Source organism: Oncorhynchus gorbuscha, linkage group LG16, assembly GCF_021184085.1.
Source record: "Oncorhynchus gorbuscha isolate QuinsamMale2020 ecotype Even-year linkage group LG16, OgorEven_v1.0, whole genome shotgun sequence".
In the NCBI taxonomy this organism is placed as follows: domain Eukaryota; kingdom Metazoa; phylum Chordata; class Actinopteri; order Salmoniformes; family Salmonidae; genus Oncorhynchus; species Oncorhynchus gorbuscha.
In genome coordinates this window covers 40521044-40546395 of record NC_060188.1, presented here as the reverse complement: position 1 = coordinate 40546395, position 25352 = coordinate 40521044, and the positions used below count along the sequence as shown (strand labels likewise).

Below are 25352 nucleotides of genomic sequence, written 5' to 3'. Positions count from 1 at the left end.
CTAACAACTGGACTGGAATGTGGACCTCAGTTCATTTTTCAATCATCCACGTGGGTATATGTTCCTAAAAACCAATGAGGAGATGGCCCATGAGTATATGCTCCTAAAAACCAATGTGGAGATGGGAGAGGCGGGACTTGCAGCACGTAAAAGTCACAAATATAACCAAGTTCTATTTTAGCGCCTGGCTACGTAGACACTTGTTGACGCGCGTGAGCAGCGTGGGTGCAATGATTGAATAACATGTATGTGTAGGAACGCGAAAGAACGCGAAGCGAGCGGTGTGGTCAGCATGTAAGAGTCCTACTAACTCCAGACACTGGTCTGAATGACAAGGCAACTTCCTTGAGGGGAAATGCTTAGTTTGGCAGGAAGTGCCTAAGCTATATAAACAAAAAAAACACAGCGCGGGAGCAGCATTGTGTGTGTTCACCTCCTGCAAAGCACACGTCCTTATCATCTAGCTCCATGTGCCGCAACAGCCACACTTCACTCACTCCTATAGTCTTTTTAAACTAATGTAAAGACCTTTTTTTTCTAAAACAGTAATTATGCAAAATACAAACTCAAGATCATGTCAAGATAACCCCTTGAAGATGTAAAGCAAGACACACAACGCCACAGCATCTCTCGCATATGGAACAAGTAAGCAGATCATGTAATTCTAATGACCAACAGTAGTTTGGACAGGCTGTTCTGAGGTACAGGACACAAACAATCTATTCTAGTGTTGCATACAGTGCATTCAGGTAGAATTCAGACCCCTTGACTTTTACCACGTTGTTATGTTACTGCCTTATTAAAAAAATATATATAATTCTCATCAATCTACACACAATACCCCATAATGACATTTTTGCAAATGTATAAAAAATAAGAAATGTCACATTTACTTAAGTATTCAGACCCTTTACTCAGTACTTTGTTGAAGCCAGTTTGGCAGCAATTACAGCCTTGAGTCTTCTTGGGTATGACACTACATGCTTGGCACACCAGTATTTGGAGAGTTTCTCCTATTCATCTCTGCATATCCTCTTAAGATCTGTCAGGTTGGATGGGGATCGTTGCTGCACAGCTATTTTCAAGTCTCTCCAGAGATGTTAGATGGGGTTCAAGTACAGGCTCTGGCTGGGCCACTTAAGGACATTCAGAGAATTGTCCCGAAGCCAATCTTGCGTTGTCTTGGATGTGTGCTTAAGGTTGTTGTCCCGTTGGAAGGTGAACTTTGCCCCAGACTGAGGTCCTGAGCGCTCAGGAGCACGTTTTCATCAAGGATCTCTCTACTTTGCTCTGTTCATATTTCCGCTCAATTCTGACTAGTCTCCCAGTCCCTGCAACTGAAAAACACCACTACAGCAATATGCTGCCACCACCATGCTTCACTGTAGGGATGGTTCCAGGTTTCTTCCAGACGTGACGCTTGGCATTCAGGCCAAAGAGTTCAATCCTGGTTTCATCAGACCAGAGAATCTTGTTTCTCATGGTCTGAGTATCTTTTAGGTACCTTTTGGCAAACTCCAAGCAGGGTGGTCATTTGCCTTTTCCCGAGGAGTGACTTCCGTCTGGCCACTGGTGGAGTGCTGCAGAGATGGTTGTCAGAGGCAGTGACGCCTCTGGCACTGAGATCAATTTAATTTACCACAGGTGGACTCCAATCAAGTTGTAGGAATATATCAAGGATGATCAATGGAAACAGGATGCACCGAGTCTCATAGCAAAGGGACTGAATACTTAAGTAAATAAGGTATTTCAGTTTGACATTATTAATAAATTAGCAAACATTTCTACAAAACTGTTTTTGCTTTGTCATTATGGGGTATTGTTTGAAGATTGATGAGGAAAAAAACAATTGAATCCATTTTAGAATAAGGCTGCAATGTAACTAAATGTGGAAAAGGTCAAGGGAAGGGAAAGGGGGATACCTAGTCAGTTGGACAAATGAATGCATCCAACTGAAATGTGTCATCCGCATTTAACCGAATCCCTCAATCAGGTTTGAATACTTTCCGAATGCACAATATATGAACATTATGGGTAGGACACAAAAATAGCAACACAGACACCACAGCCTTATGGAACACCATGAGACACTTGCCTACTCCTAGCTGGTGTAATACTAAAGGCAACCTTTTCTGATTATTGTGTGAACCTAAAATGTTTCTCCTCCTAATCTTAAAAAAATGTAAGGACATTTGTTCAATAAAATATTATACTCAAATTAATTTTGAATAAAGAACCAAGTGGTATGCTTTTGTTCTAGTATCTAGGCTATCCTATAGGTAAGGAAACACTTAAGAGTGTCCACATGTTGTGTCAACGACAGGATATATAAGTGTACTACTGCAGAACTCAATATACATTTCACCACGATAGATTCACCTTTATGTATGTTCTACTATAGTAGGTCAACGAAGGGTAGGACTGTGCATGAATGGAGTTGTGTGCGTGAGTGTTTATTATGTCACCAACCTTCAACGGCCCTCTTGAAGAAGACCTTGCAGCTTCCGCAGGTGAGGACTCCATAGTGGCAGCCAGAAGCCTCGTCAGAACACACCAGGCAGATCTTATGGGTTGGACCGCTGTGCTTGGCAGGGGCTGAAGATGTGGAGCTGCTGGCCTCGGGTCTGGCCGTGGGACTGTAAACACAACAAACACAACACAGAGGTCAATATATCACATTAATTCCAAATGTATTTATACATTTTTCAACAGCATTTATTTTGCTTTTATCACAGATGAATATCGCTCTGATCCAGACAGCTTAAGGCTAGAGTCTTGCCTCGGGTCAGTTGACCGCAGTTGAACCTCCCCAAAAAATCATCTGTCGGGTGGTATGAAAACATTATTGCTGTTCAGAACAATTATATTGCGGGTCAAAACGTTTCAAAACATTTTTTTTTTAGCCAGGAGCTTCTTATGTTGAATTGTGTTGGAAATTCCATTAGGCTATGTGAGCGGTGAGGCAGACCTACCCTAGGCTACCAGCCACACAGCGAGAGAGTGGAGCAGGGAACTGTCCATTAGTAGCCTATTTGTGTGGTGCTAGAACATTCATAATTCGTTGCTGCACATGGAAGAGCTTTGTTCTCCTCTGCAATGTGACAATATGTCGCCAAGTTTGTTTTCCCTGACTCCTAGCTCATGCGAAAATGGCGAACATAACAGTTTGGAGTCATTGTGGACAAGGATGACAACAACCTGGTAGATGGATACACAGCCTGCAAAAATGCAAACAGGTATTTGTTTACAATAATTCAGTTAATTATCAGTTTGGTCGGTGAGGGGCGGGTGCATCTCCAAAAAAACGGATCCGTGCAGAGTAACTTTTAGGTAACTTCTGAGAGATTATTAAATGTCTCTGCAAAAACAAATCCAATCATTTTTTTTTTATCACATGTACCGAATACAACTAGTGTAGATTTTACAGTGAAATGCTTGCTTATGAACCTTTCCCAACAATGCAGAGTTTAAAAATAACAAATCATTTAATTGTAACTGACAAGAGGAATACATTAAAATACACAAGGATGGAGCTATATACAGGGCTCAATGTGCAGAGGTACAAGATATTTGAGGTAGATATCTACATAAAGGCAGGCTAAAGTGACTAGGCATTTAGATAGATAATAATACAAGTCAAATAAAGAACAGAGTAGCAGCAGCAAATGATGACTGCAAAAGTGTGTGTGTGTACGTACGTGTGTTTGTGTTGTGTGTGTGTGTGCGTGTGCGTGTGTACACTCGCACATGCGTATGTGAATGTGTGATGGTTTTGTGTGGGCGTGACAGTGTAGTGTGGGTGTATACAGTGCATTCGGAGCCTGTTGGTAAGAGGGACGATGCTCCGGTAGCAGAGTGAAAGGTAGTAGAGTGAACAGGTTTGGGAGTCGGGCAGTTTTTCAGGAACTCGTAGGCCAATACAGCAATAAGGCTATAACTTTCAGGCTATAGGCTATAAAGTGAAAATACATGAAGCTGACAAAAAACAAAAGTAGAAAATAAACTATTCTGGTTCTTTCAATTGCATTCATTTCTCTACTCAGCCTTTTCTATAGGTCTTTAACTACTCTTTTTTTTTTGCAATTACGCATTACATATGGTGGTGACATACAGTTGACATACAGTTGAAGTCGAAAGTTTACATACACCTTAGCCAAATACATTTAAACTCAGTATTTCACAATTCATGACATTTAATCCAATTAAAAATTCCCCATCTTAAATCAACTTCATATGGCTGCAGGGGCAGTATTGAGTAGCTTGGATGAAAAGGTGCCCATAGAAAACGGCCAGCTCCTCAGTCTCAGATGCTAATGTATGCATATTATTATTAGTATTGGATAGAAAACACTCTAAAGTTTCCAAAACTGTCTGTGAGTATATCAGATCTGATATTTGCAGGCGAAACCCTGAGAAAAATCTAAACAGGAAGTGGCTTCTATTTTGAAAACTCCATGTTCCATAGCCTCCCGTTGCTGCATTTAAAGGGATATGAACCAGATTCCTTTTCCTATCACTTCCTCAAGGTGTCAACAGTCTTCAAACATAGTTTCAGGCTTTTATTTTGAAAAAATTAGCCAGAACGATAACATCGCGTCAAGTGGGTCACATGAGTTTTGCTCACGCAACAGAGTTTGGACAGCCATTGTTTTCCCCTCCATTGTTTCTGTGGACAAACTATTTGGAATTTTTGTCTGCGTTGCCGTGACCGCTCTCCCCTGTGGATTTCTGAACATACATCCGTTTGTTTGTCGCGTTATTTTGGACATAAAAATCATCTTTATGGAACAAAAAGGAACATTTGTTGTGTAACTGGGAGTCTCGTGAGTGAAAACATCCGAAGATCATCAAAGGTAAACGATTAATTTGATTGATTTTCTGATTTTCGTGACCAAGCTTCCTGATGCTAAGTGTACTTAATGTTTTGTCGTGCGATCGATAAACTTACACAAACGCTTGGATTGCTTTTGCTGTAAAGCATAATTTCAAGACCTGACACGACAGGTGGACTAACAAAAGGCTAAACTGTGTTTTCCTATATTGCACTTGGGATTGTAGTAATATTTATTGTGGTCCTGTGTAGCTCAGTTGGTAGAGCATGGCGCTTGTAACGCTCTCCCGGGACCACCCATTATATTGACTGTAAGTCGGATGTTGGCATATATTATTATTATATATTATTATATATTATTATTGAATGTAGCTCTATTATATTCAGCGGATGTTGATGACACTTATCCCGATAGGGGGATTGCAGCCATAACAAGTTAAATCAGTTAGGATCACCACTTTATTTTAAGATTCTGAAATGTCAGAATAATAGTAGAGAGAATTATTTATTTCAGCTTTTATTTCTTTCATCACATTCCCAGTGGGTCAGAAGTTTACATACACTCAATTAGTAATTGGTTGCCTTGCCTTTAAATTGTTTACTTGGGTCAAACGTTTTGGGTAGCCTTCCACAAGCTTCCCGCAATAAGTTGGATACAGTTTGGAAAACTCCTGCTGAAAGAGCTGGTGTAACTGAGTCAAGTTTGTAGGCCTCCTTGCTCGCACACGCTTTTTCAGTTCTGCCCACACATTTTACATGGGATTGAGGTCAGGGCGTTGTGATGGCCACTCCAATACCTTGAGTTTGTTGTCCTTAAGCCATTTTGCCACAACTTTGGAAGTATGCTTGGGGTCATTGTCCATTTGGAAGACCCATTTACGACCAAGCAATAACTTCCTGTCTTGAGATGTTGCATCAATATATCCACAATTTTCCTACCTCATGATGCCATTTATTTTGTGAAGTGCACCAGACAATCCTGCAGCAAAACACCCCCACAACATGATGCGGCCACCCCTGTGCTTCACGGTTGGGATGGTGTTCTTCGGCTTGCAAGCCTCCTCCTTTTTCCTCCAAACATAATGGTCATTATGGCCGAACAGTTATATTTTTGTTTCATCAGACCAGAGGATATTTCTCCAAAAAGTACAATATCTTTGTCCCCATGTGTCCCAATACTTTTGTACCGGTTTCCTCCAGCATCTTCACAAGGTCCTTTGCTCTTGTTCTGGGATTGATTTGGACTTTTCGCACCAAAGTACGTTCATCTCTAAGAGACAGAACGCGTCTCCTTCCTGAGCAGTATTATGATGACCGCGTGGTCACATGATGTTTAGACTGACGTAATATTGTTTGTACAGATGAACATGGTACCTTCAGGCGTTTGGAAATTGCTCCCAAGGATGAACAAGACTTGTGGAAGTCTACAATTTTTTTCTGAGGTCTTGGCTGATTTCTTTAGACTTTCCCATGATGTCAAGCAAAGAAGCACTGAGTTTGAAGGAAGGCCTTGAAATACATCCACAAGTAAACCTCCAATAGGCTAATTGACATCATTTGAGTCTATCAGAAGCTTCTAAAGCCATGACATAATTTTCTGACATTTTCCAAGCTGTTTAAAAGGCACAGTCAACTTAGTGTATGTAAACTTCTGACCCAATGGAATTGTGATACAGTGAATTATAAGTTAAATAATTTGTCTGTAAACAATTGTTGGAAAAATTACTTGTGTCAGGCACAAAGTAGATGTCCTAACCGACTTGCCAAAACTATAGTTTGTTTACAAGAAATTTGTGTAGAGGTTGAAAAACTAGTTAACGACTCCAACCTAACTGTATGTGAACTTCCGACTTCAACTGTTAATACATTTCCAGCCTTTCATAATAAAATAAATTAGACTGCACACAATGCCCACAATTCTTCATTATCATTACATTATTGTTCTAAATTCAATCATTCAGTTCATTGAAGTCACATGCACCATTATCTGTTTCTATCTCGTTTGTATAGCACATTCATCCATTGACGACAGAATAGCATATTTTTATTTGACCTTTATTATGGTAGTAGTTTTTGCTTTAGTAGCCAGAGCAATGCTGCCGTGTGAGTGGTCATATGCTGAATGCATGGACAGCACGGATATTCTTGGAAGAAGTGCAATTTTGGAAATAGAGCTGCAGCTCTTGAATTTTGAGAATTATTTGACAAAGGTGTCATATAAACTTCAGTATATGCCCTTTCTAATACTATACAAATATCTAAATGTTTTACCTGCATGTGACTGAAGGAGGATTGGATAAAGTGACGCTCCTTTCCCTGCATCTGTCAATTACAAGACGCGGCCTTCTCTTCATGTACAATTTGACAACTGATAGGCCTACTATTGTCACTCATCAGATAGACGAGATTAAATTGACAAACTTATTTGTGAAATTAGTTTTGGTATAGTTAAGGTGTAGTTTCTATGGGCCAGCTGTGCAGGCTGACTGGCATCATTTGTTTCCTACTCATTCAATTTGATAGAGTCAAGAATACGTTTTGCATTATTCTAAAAGCCTACTGCAACACAGCAGCATGTTCTTTCCCTTACAATACATTTGATTCGTAATATAGTTACAGTAAATAAAATAGTTTTGTAACAATTAATTCATAGAAAGTAACATTTAAGAGAATGGTATCAACCAGCAAGGTGAGGTGCACTATCCAATTATTAACATGATAAATAGGCATAACACAAACTCATAATTACACTACTGTTGTTCTAAATGTTCGAAATTAAAATCAACCTCTGCACCCTCATCATTCCGTTAAGCCTAATTTAAATTTGATTGTGAAGTAACTTGCACAATTACCGCCCATTCTATCCATTTGTCATTCAGTGGGCTGGTATTGTTTGGTTCACTGGATAGAGTCAATGATATGTTTTGTGTTATTCTTAAAGCCTACTGCAACACGTAGCATGTTTTCATTCCCATTAGAATAATATAATAATAATATATGCCATTTAGCAGACGCTTTTATCCAAAGCGACTTACGGTCATGTGTGCATACATTCTACGTATGGGTGGTCCCGGGGATCGAACCCACTACTCTGGCGTTACAAGCGCCATGCTCTACCAACTGAGCTACAGAATACATTTGATTAGTAATAGAGTTATAGTAGAAACAGTCTCACAATAGCTTGTTTTTACAGAGTAAAACGTAAAAGAGAATTGTATCTATGCCCAATGCACATAGTCAAATTATTTGCTGCTGATATATAGGCATAACAAAAAATCTATTTTTAATCTCTTCTTTCTAAATAAATAAAAATCAACCTCTTCACCCTCCTGATCATTCAGCTAGGCCTAATTAGAATGAAATATATATATATATAAATAAATAAAAACAGGTAAACGGGCTCTAAATACTTTTCGGTTTGTGATTTCTAAATTCTTACAAATAAGCAGCGTAAAATACAAATATTTAGGAAAAGTAGGGGTAGGAGCAGGACACAGCTTTTTGGCCAGATTTTTTTATTTACTAAATCAAACCACATTGGCCGTGTTAAGGTAGCCTAGCGCCAGGCTACCCAGAGTTTAAGGGAGTATGTGTCCAAAAACATAAGGGGAGAGTGTGTGGAATGTGGTCACATTCTATCTGACTAAATGTGACTCGTTTCAAGAAACTAGGCGTATGTTACAAGTCACGACTTCACAGGAGAGCCATTAACGTTTTATTTTATCAAAATGTAGAAATGTCTTCTGGAACATGTGAACTTTCATGTGCCTTAATAACAAACTTATATGCCATCTGGAAATAGGAATACAATTGTTAAATTACGAGCCTTGTTGGTTAAGCCACACAAAAAGTGAGCAACCTTCCCACTAGCCATGATTGGCTGAGGTAATGAGTGGGCTGGACTTGCCGAGAGAGGAGTTCGGATTGGTCTGCCATATAGAAGGCTTCTGTCTATTTGAGCTGGTCAGTCTGTTGGTAATCCTGTCGAACGCGGCTTTAAAAAAATATATTGTGGAGTGGAACTGCATAAGTGTTGCTCTCCACTTTCTCGAGGGTCGAGTTTTGAAATCAGTGGAATTAGAGTACGATAACTAAAGAGATGGAGAAAACACCTGTCTCTAGATGACATCTTCAAACTAAAGGGCAACCGTGGCATGGCATCCATGACAAAGATGTGTCCATCATGCATGATGTATAAGATAGACTAGCTAGCTACTTTCAGATATTACACATTTCTAATTTTGACAGAAAGTGGTTTCATTTCAAGCTATAGTGTACAGTTAGCTAGCTAGCTAATGCTAGTTGGCTGGCTCCCTAGTTAACGTTAAGTGCATGACGTTATGATTCGTATCCCAGAACCGTTTGCTTTGCTAGTTAGAGCCTAATGTTAGCTAACATTGAACCTGGTTGGTTAGTTCCCAGCAGATTCATGCAGGGTAGTAACGACATGATTTGGCACTATGTTCATTGTTGTTTAACTAGCTAACATTAGCTGGCTGGCTCGTTAGCTAACGTTACCTGTGTGATCTTACACATTATTTACCAAGCTATGTTCCTTGTTTACCTAGCTAGCTACATGTCTTAAGATAAAGTGTACGACACCCGTTAAATATGGCCGGGGTCAGTAAACATTGGCAAAAAAGTGTAATGAAATTGTTGCAAGCAAATCAAATCAAATGTATTTGTCACATACACGTGGTTAGCAGATATTAATGCGAATGTAGCGAAATGCTTGTGCTTCTAGTTCCGACCATGCAGTAATAACCAACGAGTAATCTAACCTAACAATTCCAAAACTACTACCTTATACACACAAGTGTAAAGCTGGTTAGGCTGTTTTCATGTCATCCAGAGGTGAAAAAATGATTGCCCAGAGTGTCACGTGTGCGCTCTGAACGCTCCAAGAGCAAAACGAGATGGGTGTGGCTAAAGCTTAAGCAGGTGTGAACTATGCTGAATGGTGTAGACAAAGAAGAGCTCTTCACTAGATACAAAAACCATTCAAAAAGGCAATTTGAATTTACAAGTTAATCAACTTTCAAAGCAGAATTACTTTCCCATTGTTCCTCAAAAATGCAGTGTATGATATACCATTTTGCAGCTGAGACTACTTTTATCCAATGTAAAAAACACAATGTCAAATGTTGCTACATAAGACTGAATCCAGGTTGTGTGTCACAAATGTATTGAGCATGTCAAATGAGACTTTGCTAGTCCTCCTGAAGTTTAGCAGGTATTCATAGTGAGGCTGTCAAAGTGCACCTGGTGGGTACTCTCATCCTTTCTCCAAATAATTCAAATACTGAGCTACATTGCTTGCTCCAAAATATTGGGAAACTATATTATTTTTTACTAACACAATTGCTCAGAGAAAGACATTTTAACAACATGTATTTTCTCAAAAAAGGTAAGGGTGAAAATTGAACACGGTTATGAACACGGTTATGCCTCAAATCTTTATAAACATTTCGGATCCCACTGTATTTCAGTGATCTGGAAAAAAGATCCATAATACAACAGGCTGAAAACAATGGTTTTTCAACAGAGCTCTTCCCTGCCAATCCCGTCCCACTACAAGCAGCGAGTATAAAGGAGGTCAGGCAAATCATGGGATAATCCAATTCATCTACTTAAAGACAGCCAGACACATACATATCTCTGTGTTGCACTGCCCTGTGAATTAAAGGGGCCTTTGGTCACTGGAGAGGAACCTTCTGAGCATTATAAAGCTTCTCTTGTTTGCTAACTCATGTGATGCATTCATGAAGCCAGACTGGGCTGAGTGGGGATTTTTAACACAACATTAACGGCCATTGGTCTACTAGGCTATTGTAAAGATAGGGACTAAAAACTAAATCTAGCCTACAGATTCACCATATCAACCCATTTCAGAGGTGTTTCTGCCTGAAGCTGGATTTGAAAACTGGTAAACAATAGTGACCAACAGCGACAGACTATTGAAAGCACTTCATCTTCCTCCAGGGTTGAACGTGGTGTGTGTGTGACTTTGCCCGTTAACTAATAAAGGGTTACTATCAAAGCACCTATGTAGTGGGGGGGGGGGGGATCGATAGTTACATAATCACAATATTATTTTCGGACAATATTATATTGATATTTAACTCCAAGTATCCATTTGTGAAAACGATAACTATATATATATTTTTGAAAGGTAGGTAACATTGGCTAGCACTAGTCGGCTGTACCTACGCACAAACTTTCCTCCTACAGCTTCTTCTCCATCTTTTTAAATAGAGAGCCCACATGTTTTTAGCACTTATTTCTCTCACTGATACATTTGTTTTCTTGCTCTCTCTAGTCTCTCTGCATCATACCCACTGAGTATAACCCCCACCCACAATTTTAGGGGGCATGGACTCGAAAATCGTTCCAAAGGGATGCTGGCCCATGTTGACACTCCAATGCATCCCACAGTTGTGTCAAGTAGGCTAGATGTCCTTTAGGTGGTGGACCATTCTTGATACACACGGGAAACTGTTGAGCTTGAAAAACCCAATCGCAATATCGAATCAACACCTAAGTATCGTGATACTAACGTATCGTTAGGTCCCTGGCAATTCCCAGTCCTAAAACCATGCCATGTTTCTCATTACCCACAATTTCCACTGACACTGCCAATGAAAGACGGAACTTTCATTGAGAAACTAAGATAGCTCTGGAACAGCTCCATCTTTTAGATTAATTGGCCTTTTCACAAGGGGTAAACAACATATTTCAAGACCCTAAAATATATTTGTACCAGAATGCTAAGCAGGGAATCAATTAAAGTGCTACAGCCCAATCGAATGTCTTATTTGAGACTAGCTATTTTACAGTAGTAAAGCAAGGAGGGGCAAAATGCAAGTGAAGATTGCCAGATGGACTGGGGAGAGAGAGGTGAGGCATGAAAGGGCAGGCCAAGAGCCAGAAACAGGAGAATCTGCTCACAAAATGGCTCCTGCTCCCATTTTAGAGAATCAACATGAGGACAAATATCTCCAGGAAAGCATGCAGCATGTGGAGGGATGCCAAGGGCACCGTCCGGGAGCATACCGGTCCTTTTCAATCTGTCACTTCTGCCCCTGCAGTAGATCAACAGCAGTCTCCTTTTCAAGCACACTCATATTTTGCAGAACATTCTAATGTGAGGGATGTCTGGCCTACCTCAGTCAGAGACTGTTAGGTAACAGTAGTCCTAGGTCGTTTCCCAAATGGAACCCTATTCCCTTCCCTATATAGTGCACTATTTTGACCAGAGTCCTATGTGCGCTGGTTAAAAGTAGTGCACTACATAGGACATATGGTGCCATTTGGGATGCATCCTAAGTGAGGGTATCCTGTAATGGAGCTGTTTATTGCCTGCGTCCAGTGATAAAAGATGTTCATGTCTTCAGTGCTGGGGACCTTGCTTTGCTCCCCCAGATTAAATTTGCTCCTGACACCTCTTATGTGCTAAAGCAGACGGATGACGCGTGCTCCAGAGCACAAAGCGCCATTTCCCTGTTGCCCTTATGCGATTACCTTCCATTTAGCACATTAATGCTTTAGCCATGGTCGATGGAAACTTCTGCTTTATCGTATGTGACCGGAGACAGAAAACACCACAGGCCAGACTTTATGCTTTTGTTTGACTCAAAGCAAGTTGTAAAAGATTTATCACTAGTTGTGTTGACGATTAAAAATAGTTGCCAATTGTGTGTAACTATTATTTGTTATTACATTGTAGTTAAGACTGTACTACTTGCTGCCTAAAGCAGGGGAGAGGAGTAGCCCATTTTAAGACATATAGGAGAGAAGAAAAGAGTGCAATATACATTATTACATAAAAAATAAACATACAAATCTCATGATATAAACATCCTTCAGTTTAAGCAAAAACTAAATTGCATAAGCACAAAAGTTTGCAATACAAAACATTCCCAAAACAGAGAGGGAGAGATGAAGATAGCGAGAAAGGGGAGAGAGTCAAGGCAAAGGCAAAATATGATACTTAAAAGGTTGTGCTGCAGTACTTACAGTGCCTTCAGAAAGTATTCATAATCCTTGATTTATTCCAAATGGTTGTGCTACAGCTGGAATTCAAAATAGATTAAATGTATTTTTCCCCCTCACCCATCTACAAACAATAGCCCATAATGACAAAGTCAAAATGTTTATTTTTCTAAATATTTTTCTAAATGAAAACAGAATTCTCCTTTATATTTCGTACCAGTCAAAAGTTTGGACACACCTATTCATTCAAGGGATTTTCTTTATTTGTAACATTTTCTACATTGTAGAATAATAGTGAAAACATCAAAACAATTAAATAACACATACGGAATCATGTAGTAACCAAAAAACTGTTAAACAAATCCAAATACATTTTAGATTCTTCAATGTAGCCACCCTTTACCATGATGACAGCTTTGCACACTCTTTGGCATTCTCTCAACCAACTTAACCTAGAATGCTTTTCCAAAATCAAATCAAATGTATTTATATAGCCCTTCGTACATCAGCTGATATGTCAAAGTGCTGTACAGAAACCCAGCCTAAAATCCCAAACAGCAAGCAATGCAGGTGTTGAAGCACGTTGGCTAGGAAAAACTCCCTAGAAAGGCCAAAACCTAGGAAGAAACCTAGAGAGGAACCAGGCTATGAGGGGTGGCTGTGCCGGGTGGAGATTATAACAGAACATGGCCAAGATGATAAAATGTTCATAAATGACCAGCATGGTCAAATAATAGGTCTGGGACAGGTAGCACGTCCGGTGACCAGGTCAAGATTCCATAGCCAACAGTCTTGAAGGAGATCCCGCATATGCTGAGCACTTGTTGGCTGCTTCTCCTTCACTCTGCGGTCCAACTCATCCCAAACCATCTCAATTTGGTTGAGGTCGAGTGATTGTGACAGGTTAAGTGTGCCTTGAATTCTAAATAAATCACAGTGTCACCAGCAAAGCACCCCCTCACACCTCCTCCTCCATGCTTCACGGTGGGAACCACACATGCGGAAATCATCTGTTCACCTACTCTACGTCTCACAAAATCACGGCGGTTGGAACCAAAAATCTCAATGGTCTAATGTCCATTGCTCGTGTTTCTTGGCCAAAGCAAGTGTCTTCTTCTTATTGGTGTTCATTAGTAGTGGTTTCTTTGCAGCAATTCGACCATGAAGGCCTGATTCACGCAGTCTCCTATGAAAAGATTAAGTTGAGATGTGTCTGCTACTTGAACTCTGAAGCATTCATATGGGCTGCAATCTGAGGTGCAGTTAACTGTAATGAATTTATCCTCTGCAGAATAGGTAACTCTGCACGTTCCTTTCCTGTGGCGGTCCTCATGAGAGCCAGTTTCAGCATAGCGCTTGATGGTTTTTGCTACAGCACTTAAAGAAACATTCAAAGCTCTTGAAATTTTCCGGACTGACTTACCTTCGTGTAATGATGGACTGTCGTTCTCTTTGCTTATCTGAGCTGTTCTTTCCATAACATGGACGTGGTCTGCTACCAAATAGGGCTATCTTCTGTATACCCCCCCTACCCTGTCACAACACAACTGATTGGCTCAAACACATTATTAAGGAAAGAAATTCCACAAATTAACTTTTAACAAGGCACACCTGTTAATTGAAATGCATTCCAGGTGACTACCTCATGAAGCTGGTTGAGAGAATGCCAAGAGTGTGCAAATCTGTCACCAAGACAAAGGGTGGCTACTTTGAACAATCTCAAATATTAAAGTCACCATTGGCCTCATGATGAAATACCCTGAGTGGTTCCTTCCTCTCTGGCAAGTTAGGAAGGATGCCTGTATCTTTGTAGCGACTGGGTGTATTGATACACCATCCAAAGTGTAATTAATAACTGCACCATACTCAAAAGGGACATTCAATGTATGTTTTTTTTTACCCATCTACTAATGGGTAGCCTTACTGGTTTTTGTGGTTGAATCTGTGTCTGAAATTCACAGCTCAACTGTGGGACCTAATTGTATGTGTGGGGTACAGCGATAAGATAGTCACTCAAAAATCATGTTAAACTCTATTATTGCACACAGATTGAGTCCATGCACTTATTATGTGACTTGTTATGCAAATGTTTGCTCCTGAACTCATTAAGGCTTCCCATAACAAAGGGGTTGAATACTTAGACTCAAGACGTTCCAGCTTCTCATTCATTTATCAATTTCTAAAAACTCAAAATCTCAATTTCATCCATTTTAAATTCAAGCTATAACAAGAAAATGTGGTAAAAGTCAAGGGGTGTTAATACTTTGAGGGCACTATATCGTGGGGCTGAGGATGGGTCAATATGGCTGCATTTACACAGACAGCCCATATTCTAATAGTTTTTCGCTCTGAGAAAGATCTGATGTGACCAATAAGTGAACAAAGATCAGAATTGGTCTGCCTGTGTAAACACAGCCTATGACATTTGATTCTGACACCAACAAATGGTCAATCTGGTCTTGTGGTGAAGGAAAGCCGTCAGCATACACGTAATAAAGCCGAATATGTAAGTGCCATTAAGAAAACAGAGGGGGAGATAGAGCGAGAGGGAAAATGAGATACAGCACCTCCATTGTCTTACTCCCTTTTGTTTTTCTCTCCTCAGAGCCTGTCTCTATGACTAATAGTGGAGGAGACATGACAATGTTTTCCAAATACAGTATGTGAGGAGGCAAGCAGCTCTCAGCTATGTAGGTCAGTGTGACTATGTTTAACCATGACAAAGTGCAAACACTGTGCACATGGTGTCATATTAAGGATCCTCAATCCTCTGTGTGTAACCCCCAGGTAATGGACAGAACAGTATGCATTCATTTGACATTTAACAGCAAAGGGTAGGCTTTTCAAATCCAAAGCCAAGAAAACATTACATTTGTGTTTGCGTTAAAATATTATTTTACTGTTAAAATAGGTCTCCAGAATATTATTATTTTGTTCAATAGAGATGACTTTGCCTAGATCTTTATGTCCACTAACACCAATGTTTCTCTCTGCACTGTTGGGAAGGAAGCATTTCACTGTTAGTCTACACAAATACAATTTTATTTGATTTAGCAATCAATTTATTTGGGGTTCATTCAGCACCTGAGTAGGTGGAAATTCAAAATGCATTAGCTAAATCTAAATCTAATACCCATTGCTGGTAGCCATGTATTAATAACAGAAAAGTGAATCTCCTAAATAACTTTGCAGTTGTAGCCTACTGCCCAATTAGACCTGTGCAATCGGAAAGGCTGATGCACATTTCCCATGCTCTGTATCTAAAAGCCATGTCAAATATACTGGTGGTAAAATAGTTGCCATTGAGCTCAATATGAGAGTTGAGAAATAAAAAGTATACCTACAGAGAACCACCGCTATTCAACTGTTACAATAGCGGTACACATGATAGCTGCGTTTTCCCCTCATTTGGATTTTGAACTGTACAATCAGAAAACTTCTCCAGGAGCATTTTTTTCCTACCCAGAAAGGTAGCGAGTGACTCACTGACCACAGCAGCAAGCTACAGCGAAACAGGCGCAGGGCACACACTCTCATGTTTTATTTTGTATTTTATTTACTGCTTTATTTAACTAGGCAAGTAAGTTAAGAACAAATCCTTATTGACAATGATGGCCTACCCCGGGCCAAACCCTATGGAACTCAAAATCACAGCCGGATGAGGTACAGGCTGGATTCGAACCAGGAACTGTAGTGATGCCTCTTGCAGTGCCTTAGACCGCTGCGCCACTCAGGAGCCCATTCATTAAAGGAATCATTAGGATTAGGGATGAAACGTTTACTGGTTTCACGATAAACCACAGTAAAATTCCCGACGATTAGTATTACCGTTTGAAATTTTCATTATCATTATAATTATCATGAAAAACTCCGGGTAAATACTGTCCAGCATCAACAAAAATTAAGCGACAGTCTGATGCAGGCGCAGAATGCAACGTGGGTTTTGTTTTGTGTAAACATGGCGGGAGGCAGTGACGGCATTCAGGAGATTTTTCAGCCTTTTAAGAGGACTAAATCTGAAGTGTAGTCGTATTTTGGGTTTTACAGGAGTGCTGAGGGAAACTTAAATCGAAAATGGTCACCCTGTCTGCAGAACATGCAAAAATATTTAAAAAATTAAAAAATAAATAAACCACTGCAAAAGGGGGCAACACTTCACATCTCTTGAGTCATTACTTTATAGCAAATGAAAGGTAAGTTAACTTTTAGCTCAATGCATGATGTGGGGACTTCGGAAAGGGGGAAAATGTCATGGTTTGTCTGTCTAACTTGCTAATAGCTTGTCAATAATGTAAACTGAAGCTTTCAGTGTTACCTACTCTTGTAAAAAACACTACTCGTTGTTCTGCTGATGTATGCGTCGTGTGTCTGCAGACTCTATTCCCCCGTTGCACACGATAACACGTTATGGACTTTAGTCACCCACCCAACATATTTTGTTCATTTAAAATCCTGCAGACGTCGACTTGGTTGGAATAGTGTTCCAACAGGAGAAACACTATAGAGTCCGATACACGACTCCTGTATTTATGTTAATTGTTGGTCTCATTGCAATTACTATCACTGTCTTCTTAAGACTCATTTGTATTTGTGTAAATTGTGCATGGGGTCATTGCATATACTCAAATGCAACACAGAAGATAGACTGTGTGTGTGTAAGTGAATAATAGTAATAATAATAATAATAATACATTTGCTATTCTTTTGTTTACAGAGTGGGCGTGCAGCAGGCAAACCCAGTGATGCTACTGGTCCCTCATCTACAGTTGTGACACAAACACTCCAGCAAGCATTTAAAAAGGCAGGCTGCTTATGCACCCACATCAAAAAATGCTCAAGACCTCACTGCAGCCCTTTCATATTACATTGCAAAGGACATGATGCCATTTCATATTGTTGAGAAGCCTGGCGTTCTGAGGCTGATGAAGGTTGCCGTGCCTCACTACAAAGTGAGTGCTGATCATTTTGTGTTAGTTTATGTGGTTGTGTTCATTTAAACCTGCACTAGGGAAACTTTTACTTATCATGGCCAGATGCCATCTTTAATGTTAATTCTGTTATTTTAATGTTTATGCATACAAAAAGTGCATCGTAATGCTAATTTTATTTGTTTGTTGGTTTTCAATATAAAAACTTGGTGAAATGATTTCAGTGTGTGTATATCAGTATTTTTTGAAAATTTCCAGCACATTTTAACAATACAGCAATAATACTGATAACTGTGATAATTGTTACTATAATCGTGACATGACATTTTCATACCGTTTAATCTCCAAATAGAATAATGCACTTTACTGTTTCACCAAATCATGGTTTTAGCCTCCATAAAAAATATGGCATTTTGAGTAAGGTGACCATCTTTAACTTGCAGAACCAATGCATCCAATACAATTTTTTTAACTTCCATGGCCAAAGTCAAAGGTTCACGAAATGCGATTACATGGTTGCAGTTTGGAGACCTGCATATAAGCCTATAGCCTAAAAATACCAAGCTGTTTCTCTGTTACATAATGACACAACACGGGGCAAGTCAATAAAAACTCTTTACAAATGGTTGATTTATCCAGCCTAGTTGGGCGGGCAGCAAACATTAGCCCATAGTCCATAAGGACAAGGGCCAGCCAGGCAATTTATTATGCGTCCTGATTTCAATAACAGTAACAGGCCCTAGTGAAGTCTACTCTCGTTCGCCACTGCCTATCAATAACCTATACAAAATACTTCCTCATGGGATCTCACAAAAATACAATATTATTTTTCAACAACAAAAATGACTACGTGGTTGGAGTTACTTATCCAATAGAACCTAGAGAGTTCTTCAACGGAAGCTTCTCTAACATCAGATATGTACAGTGTGGTATCCCTCAGGGCAGTTGGCTTCGGCAGTTAACTTTTCATTTTACAAATGATTTGCCTAGTCTTTAAAGAAGCTAAAATTACTATGTTGACGGATTACTACACACATCAGAACCTACAGCCAGTGAGCTCACAGACTCTTAGCAAGGAGTTACAGTCAGTGTCAGAATGGATAATTAACAATAAACTGGTCTTAAATACATATAAAAACCAAAAGCATTGTATTTGGTTCAAAGCATTCTCTTAGACCTAAACCTAAGGTGAAGCTGTACATGAAGGGTGTGACCATTGAACAACTTGCTAAAGCTGAACTCCTAGGAGTAACATTGGATTGTCAGTAATCATGGTAAAGTTATTGACAAAGTTGGTGTGAAGATGGGGAGAGGAATGTCTGCGTTTTGATACAAAGATAAACTGTACAAGTTGTTCAGGCTCTGATCTTGTCCCATCTTGATTTCTGTCCAGTAATATGGTCAGGTGCAGCTAAAAACCAAGCACAGCTGTCTCAAAACAAAGCAGCACAACTTGCCCTTAACTGAAAAGACAGAACTAAACATCAACATGCATGATAGTATTTCATGGTTGAGGAGAAATTGGAATACTTCACTTCTAGTCTAAGAAACATTGGTTTCAAAATGCGTAACCACTTGCAAAAACTTCAAACAGACATACAATGCCTTCGGGGAAAGTATTCAGACACCTTGACTTCTTCCACATTTTATTATGTTACAGCCTTATTCTAAAAATGATCAATTTTTTTCTCTCTCATCAATCTACACATAATAACCCATAATGAGGTTTGAATATAACAACTTTATTTTGAATTGAATGAAATATCTTTAGTTGTTCTTGTCTATAACTGTTCTGTACTTTCTCATGTATTTGAATGTTTTATGTGGACCCTGTAAGGGATTTAAGGAGAGGCGAGAAGGATCGGAGGACCAATATGCGGCGTGGTAAGTGTCCATGGTTCTTTTAATAATAAATACTACACATGAACACGACTGAAATACAAAAACAATAAATGTGGAACGAACGAAACCAAAAACAGTACCGTGTGGTGAAAAACACAGACACGGAAACAAACACCCACAAACAAACAGTGAAACCCAGGCTACCTAAGTATGATTCTCAATCAGAGACAACTAATGACACCTGCCTCTGATTGAGAACCATACTAGGCCGGAACATAGAAATCCCCAAATCATAGAAAAACAAACAGACTGCCCACCCCAACTCACGCCCTGACCATACTAAATAATGACAAAAACAAAGGAAATAAAGGTCAGAACGTGACAGTACCCCCCAAAGGTGCGGACTCCAGCCGCAAAACCTTAACCTATAGGGGACGGTCTGGATGGGCGTCTGTCCGCGGTGGCGGCTCTGGCACGGGATGCGGACCCCACTTCACCACAGTCTTTCTCTGCCTCATTGTCCGCCTCTGTGGCCTCCTAAACACGGCGACCCTGCTAAATGGCCCCACTGGACTGAGGGGCAGCTCGGGACTGACTGAGGACCCTGGCGGATCCTGGCAGCTCCGGACAGGCGGGAGACTCCGGCGGCGCCGGACAGGCGGGAACACCTGTAGGGAGGAGACAGAGACAGCCTGGTGCGTGGGGCTGCCACAGGACCCACCAGGCTGGGGAGACCTCCAGGCTTGGTGTTAAGAGGAGACACCCGAAGGACCTGGCTGTGGGGGAGCACTGGAGCACAGCCTTGGCACCACTCCCCCAGGCTGGATCACTACTCTAGCCCGGACCCTCCAGAGCGCAGGCACAGGTTGAACCGGGCTGTGGGTAAGCACAGGAGATCTAGTGCCTACTACACGCACCTCTCCCTTGGCTCCACTCCCACATTTGTCCAGCACGAGCGGAGCGCAGGCATAGGATGCACTGCACCCTCCCAGCGCCCCGGAGACACAGTACGCAGAGCCGGCGCAGGATACCCTGGACCGAAACTGCGTACCGGCGACCAGACACGCTGAGCAGGCACCATACGCCCTGGCTCGCTGCCCACACTCGCGTGACACTTTCGGGGGGGGGGGGGGGGGCTGCCTTGTAGCGCACCGGGCTATGGGCACGTACTGGCTACACCGTGCGCTTAACCGCATAACACGGTGCCTGACCAGTAACGCGCTGTTATAAGCAGGAGGAGTGAGCTCAGGTCTGCTACCTGGCTTAGCCCCACACCTCGTGTGTGTCTCCCCAAAAAAATGTTTGTGGCTGCCTCTCGTACCTGTCGCCCTGTCGCGCTGCTGTGCTGCCGACTCCTATTGCTGCCGCTCAGCTTTCGCTGCCTCCAGCTCTGCTTTGGGGCGGCGATATTCCCCAGCCTGTGCCCAGGGTCCTTCTCTGTTCAAAATCTCCTCCCATGTCCAGGAGTCCTGTGATGCTGGCCGTTGTTGTTGCTGTTGCTGTCGTCGCTGTCTGTTACCACGCCGCTTGGTCCTTGGTTGGTGGGTGTTTCTGTAAGGGATTTCCTCCTCTTCTTCCAAAGAGGAGAGGCGAGAAGAATCGGAGGACCAATATGCGGTGTGGTAAGAGTCCATGGTTCTTTTAATAAGAAATACTACACATGAACACGACTGAAATACAAAAACAATAAATGTGGAACGAACTAAGCCCCAAAACAGTACCGTGTGGTGAAAAACACAGACATGGAAACAAACACCCACAAACACAGTGAAACCCAGGCTACCTAAGTATGATTCTCAATCAGAGACAACTAATGACACCTACCTCTGATTGATAACCATACTAGGCCGAAACATAGAAATCCCCAAATCATAGAAAAACAAACAGACTGCCCACCCCAAATAACACTCTGACCATACTAAATAATGACAAAAACAAAGGAAATAAAGGTCAGAACGTGACAGACCCCAGGAAGAGTAGTTGCATGTACAGTAGCTCATGGGGATCCTAATAAACTAAAAGGTATCATTCCACACATTCACGTAACTGTGAAAAGGTGTTGCTGGGGCATTTCCACCATTACCACTGAAAAGAGCAGCACAGTGGAGTAAGGGATGTTGCATGGGTTTCTTCTGAGATTTCACAACAGGGAGGAGAGCGAGATATTAAGAGAGGGCGAGAGCAATACATGGCTTGAGTGCTAAATATTGAATGAGGGAGAGAGATAAATATTGGGGGGGCAATGGAGAAAACCCAAGATTCAAAACAAAATAAAAGTTTGTTAGCAGGGTGCAGAGGGAATGCCTGTTTACTGGAGTACAGAAAGATATGGAGAGACAAAGGTTGCAACCTATAATTTCAATTTCCTATGGGACGGGCAATAGAGCATGAGTTTGATCAAGATCTTTGGCCCTGCCCGAGGGAAGAGGAGCATCTCACGGATGTTAGCTTTCACTCAGGTGAACTCAGTGACTTCAATATAAAACTGTAAAATGCAGACAGGGCCAAGGACCTTGATAAGGTTACCAACAGTGATTAACTGCAAACAGCTGTGCCAGTCCCTGGAAGTGTGACCTAAATTATGCTGATTAAACCGCAATAAGGACATCACCAATAGCCGTGTCCGCACAGGGTGAACTAAGCTAAACTGTTGTTTGCCAGTATAAAATTAGGTATTGGTTTAGACATCTAATGTCACATAGTGGGCAGGATTCTCTTTCCAAGGGACTCTTGACTAGACAATAAAGGACAACATCACTGGTTTAGACATCAGTGTTCGTGTTGCAGTTCTCTTTGTCCTGGGAATTTGTCGTCAACATACAGTTGAAGTCGGAAGTTTACATATATAGTGGGGCAAAAAAGTATTTAGTCAGCCACAAATTGTGCAAGTTCTCCCACTTAAAAAGATGAGACAGGCCTGTAATTTTTATCATAGGTACACTTCAACTATGACAGACAAAATGAGAAAATCATATTGTAGGATTTTTAATGAATTTATTTGCAAATTATGGTGGAAAATAAGTATTTCGTCACCAACAAACAAGCAAGTTTTCTGGCTCTCACAGACCTGTAACTTCTTTTAGAGGCTCCTCTGTCCTCCACTCGTTACCTGTATTAATGGCACCTGTTTGAACATGTTATCAGTATAAAAGACACCTGTCCACAACCTCAAACAGCCACACTCCAAACTCCACTATGGCCAAGACCAAAGAGCTGTCAAAGGACACCAGAAACAAAATTGTAGACCTGCACCAGGCTGGGAAGACTGAATCTGCAATAGGTAAGCAGCTTGGTTTGAAGAAATCAACTGTGGGAGCAATTATTAGGAAATGGAAGACATGCAAGACCACTGATAATCTCCCTCGATCACAAGAACGGTGAGCAAAAATCCCAGAACCACACGGGGGGACCTAGTGAATGACCTGCAGAGAGCTGGGACCAAAGTAACAAAGCCTACCATCAGTAACACACGACCCCGCCAGGGACTCCAATCCTGCAGTGCCAGATGTGTCCCCTTGCTTAAGCCAGTACATGTCCAGGCCCATCTGAAGTTTGCTAGAGAGCATTTGGATTATCCAGAAGGAGAATGTCATATGGTCAGATGAAACCAAAATATAACGTTTTGGTAAAAACTCAACTCGTTGTGTTTGGAGGACAAAGAATGCTGAGTTGCATCCAAAGAACACCATACCTACTGTGAAGCATGGGGGTGGAAACATCATGCTTTGGGGCTGTTTTTCTGCAAAGGGACCAGGACGACTGATCTGTGTAAAGGAAAGAATGAATGGGGCCATGTATCGTGAGATTTTGAGTAAAAACCTCCTTCCATCAACAAGGGCATTGAAGATGAAACGTGGCTGGATCTTTCAGCATGACAATGATCCCAAACACACCACCCGGGCAACGAAGGAGTAGCTTCGTAAGAAGAATTTCAAGGTCCTGGAGTGGCCTAACCAGTCTCCAGATCTCAACCTCATAGAAAATCTTTGGAGGGAGTTGAAAGTCTGTGTTGCCCAGCAACAGCCCCAAAACATCACTGCTCTAGAGGAGATCTGCATGGAGGAATGGGCCAAAATACCAGCAACAGTGTGTGAAAACCTTGAGAAGACTTACAGAAAACGCTTGACCTCTGTCATTGCCAACAAAGGGTATATAACAAAGTATTGAGATTAACTTTTGTTATTGACCAAATACTTATTTTCCACCATAATTTGCAAATAAATTCATTAAAAATCCTACAATGTGATTTTCTGGATTTTTTCCCCCTAATTTTGTCTGTCATATTTGAGGTGTACTTATGATGAAAAGTACAGGCCTCTCCCATCTTTTTAAGTGGGAGAACTTGCACAATTGGTGGCTGACTAAATACTTTTTTGCCCCACTGTACTTAGGTTGGAGTCATTAAAACGTATTTTTCAACCACTCCACAAATGTATTGTTATGTTTCTTGATGCATTTCAAGGCCTACCTTCAAACTCAGTGCCTCTTGGCTTGACATCATGGGAAAATCAAAAAGAAATCAGCCAAGACCTCAGAAGAAAATTGTAGACCGCCACAAATCTGGTTCATCCTTGGGAGCAATTTCCAAACGCCTGAAGGCACCACGTTCATCTGTACAAATAGTAGTACGCAAGTATAAACACCATGGGATCACGCAGCCGTCATACCGCTCAGGAAGGAGATGCGTTCTGTCTCCAAGAGATGAACGTATTTTGGTGCGAAAAGTGCAAATTAATCCCAGAACAATAGCAAAGGACCTTGCGAAGATGCTGGAGGAAACAGGTACAAAAGTATCTATATCCACAGCAAGAACTAGTCCTATATCGACATAACCTGAAAGGCCGCATAGCAAGGAAGAAGCCACTGCTCCAAAACAGCCATAAAAAAGTCAGACTACGGTTCGAAACTGCACATGGGGACAAAGATAGTACTTTTTGGAGAAATGTTCTCTGGTCTGATGAAACAAAATAGAACTGTTTGGCCATAATGACCATCATGATGTTTGGAGGGAAAATGCTTGCAAGCCGAAGAACACCATTCCAACCATGAAGCACAGGGGTGGCCACATCATGTTGTGGGGGTGCTTTGCTGCAGGAGGGACTTGTGTACTTCACAAAATAGATGACATCATGAGGTAGGAAAATTAAGTGGATATATTGAAGCAACATCTAGACATCAGTCAGGAAGCTTGGTCGCAAATGGGTCTTCAAAAATGGACAATAACACCAAGCATACTTCCAAAGTTGTGGCAAAATGGCTTAAGGGCAACAAAGTCAAGGTATTGGAGTAACCATCACAAAGCTCTGACCTAAACCCCATAGAAAATGTGTGGGCAGAACTGAAAAAGCGTGTGCGAGCAAGGAGGCCTACAAACCTGACTCCGTTACACCAGCTCTGTCAGGAAGAATAGGTCAAAATTTACCCAACTTATTGTGGGTAGCTTCTGGAAGGCTACCCAAAATGTTAAAGGCAATGCTACCAAATACTGACCCACTGAGAGTGTGATGAAATAAATAAAAGCTGACATAAATCATTCTCTGCTATTTTTCTGACATTTCACAATCTTAAAATAAAGTGGTGATCTAACTGACCTAAGACAATGATTTTTAACCAGGATTAAATGTGGAGTAGGATTAGATGTGTTAAATGTGTAAAACTGAGTTTAAATGCATTTGGCTAAGGTGTATGTAAACTTCCGACTTCAACAAGCAACTTCCAACCTTCCACTGGCCCAGGACAGATATCCTTTTGATCAAGCG

At 41.1% G+C, this 25352-nt stretch overlaps 1 protein-coding gene and 1 long non-coding RNA gene across 4 annotated transcripts in view; one reads left to right on the top strand and one right to left on the bottom strand.

Moving 5' to 3' along the window:
- The window catches only part of LOC123998756 (glucocorticoid receptor-like), a 97388-nt gene that overhangs the window by 30860 nt on the left and 41176 nt on the right, over positions 1–25352 (bottom strand). For all 3 annotated transcript variants that reach the window (XM_046303880.1, XM_046303881.1, XM_046303879.1), the window contains one exon: positions 2470–2636. In XM_046303880.1, the coding sequence (XP_046159836.1) occupies positions 2470–2636 (167 nt within the window). The remainder of the gene's footprint in view (positions 1–2469; positions 2637–25352) is intronic.
- Positions 16874–17969, top strand: LOC123998757. Its single transcript, XR_006832327.1, has 2 exons — positions 16874–17016; positions 17538–17969. It is a non-coding gene; the product is annotated as an uncharacterized LOC123998757 (long non-coding RNA).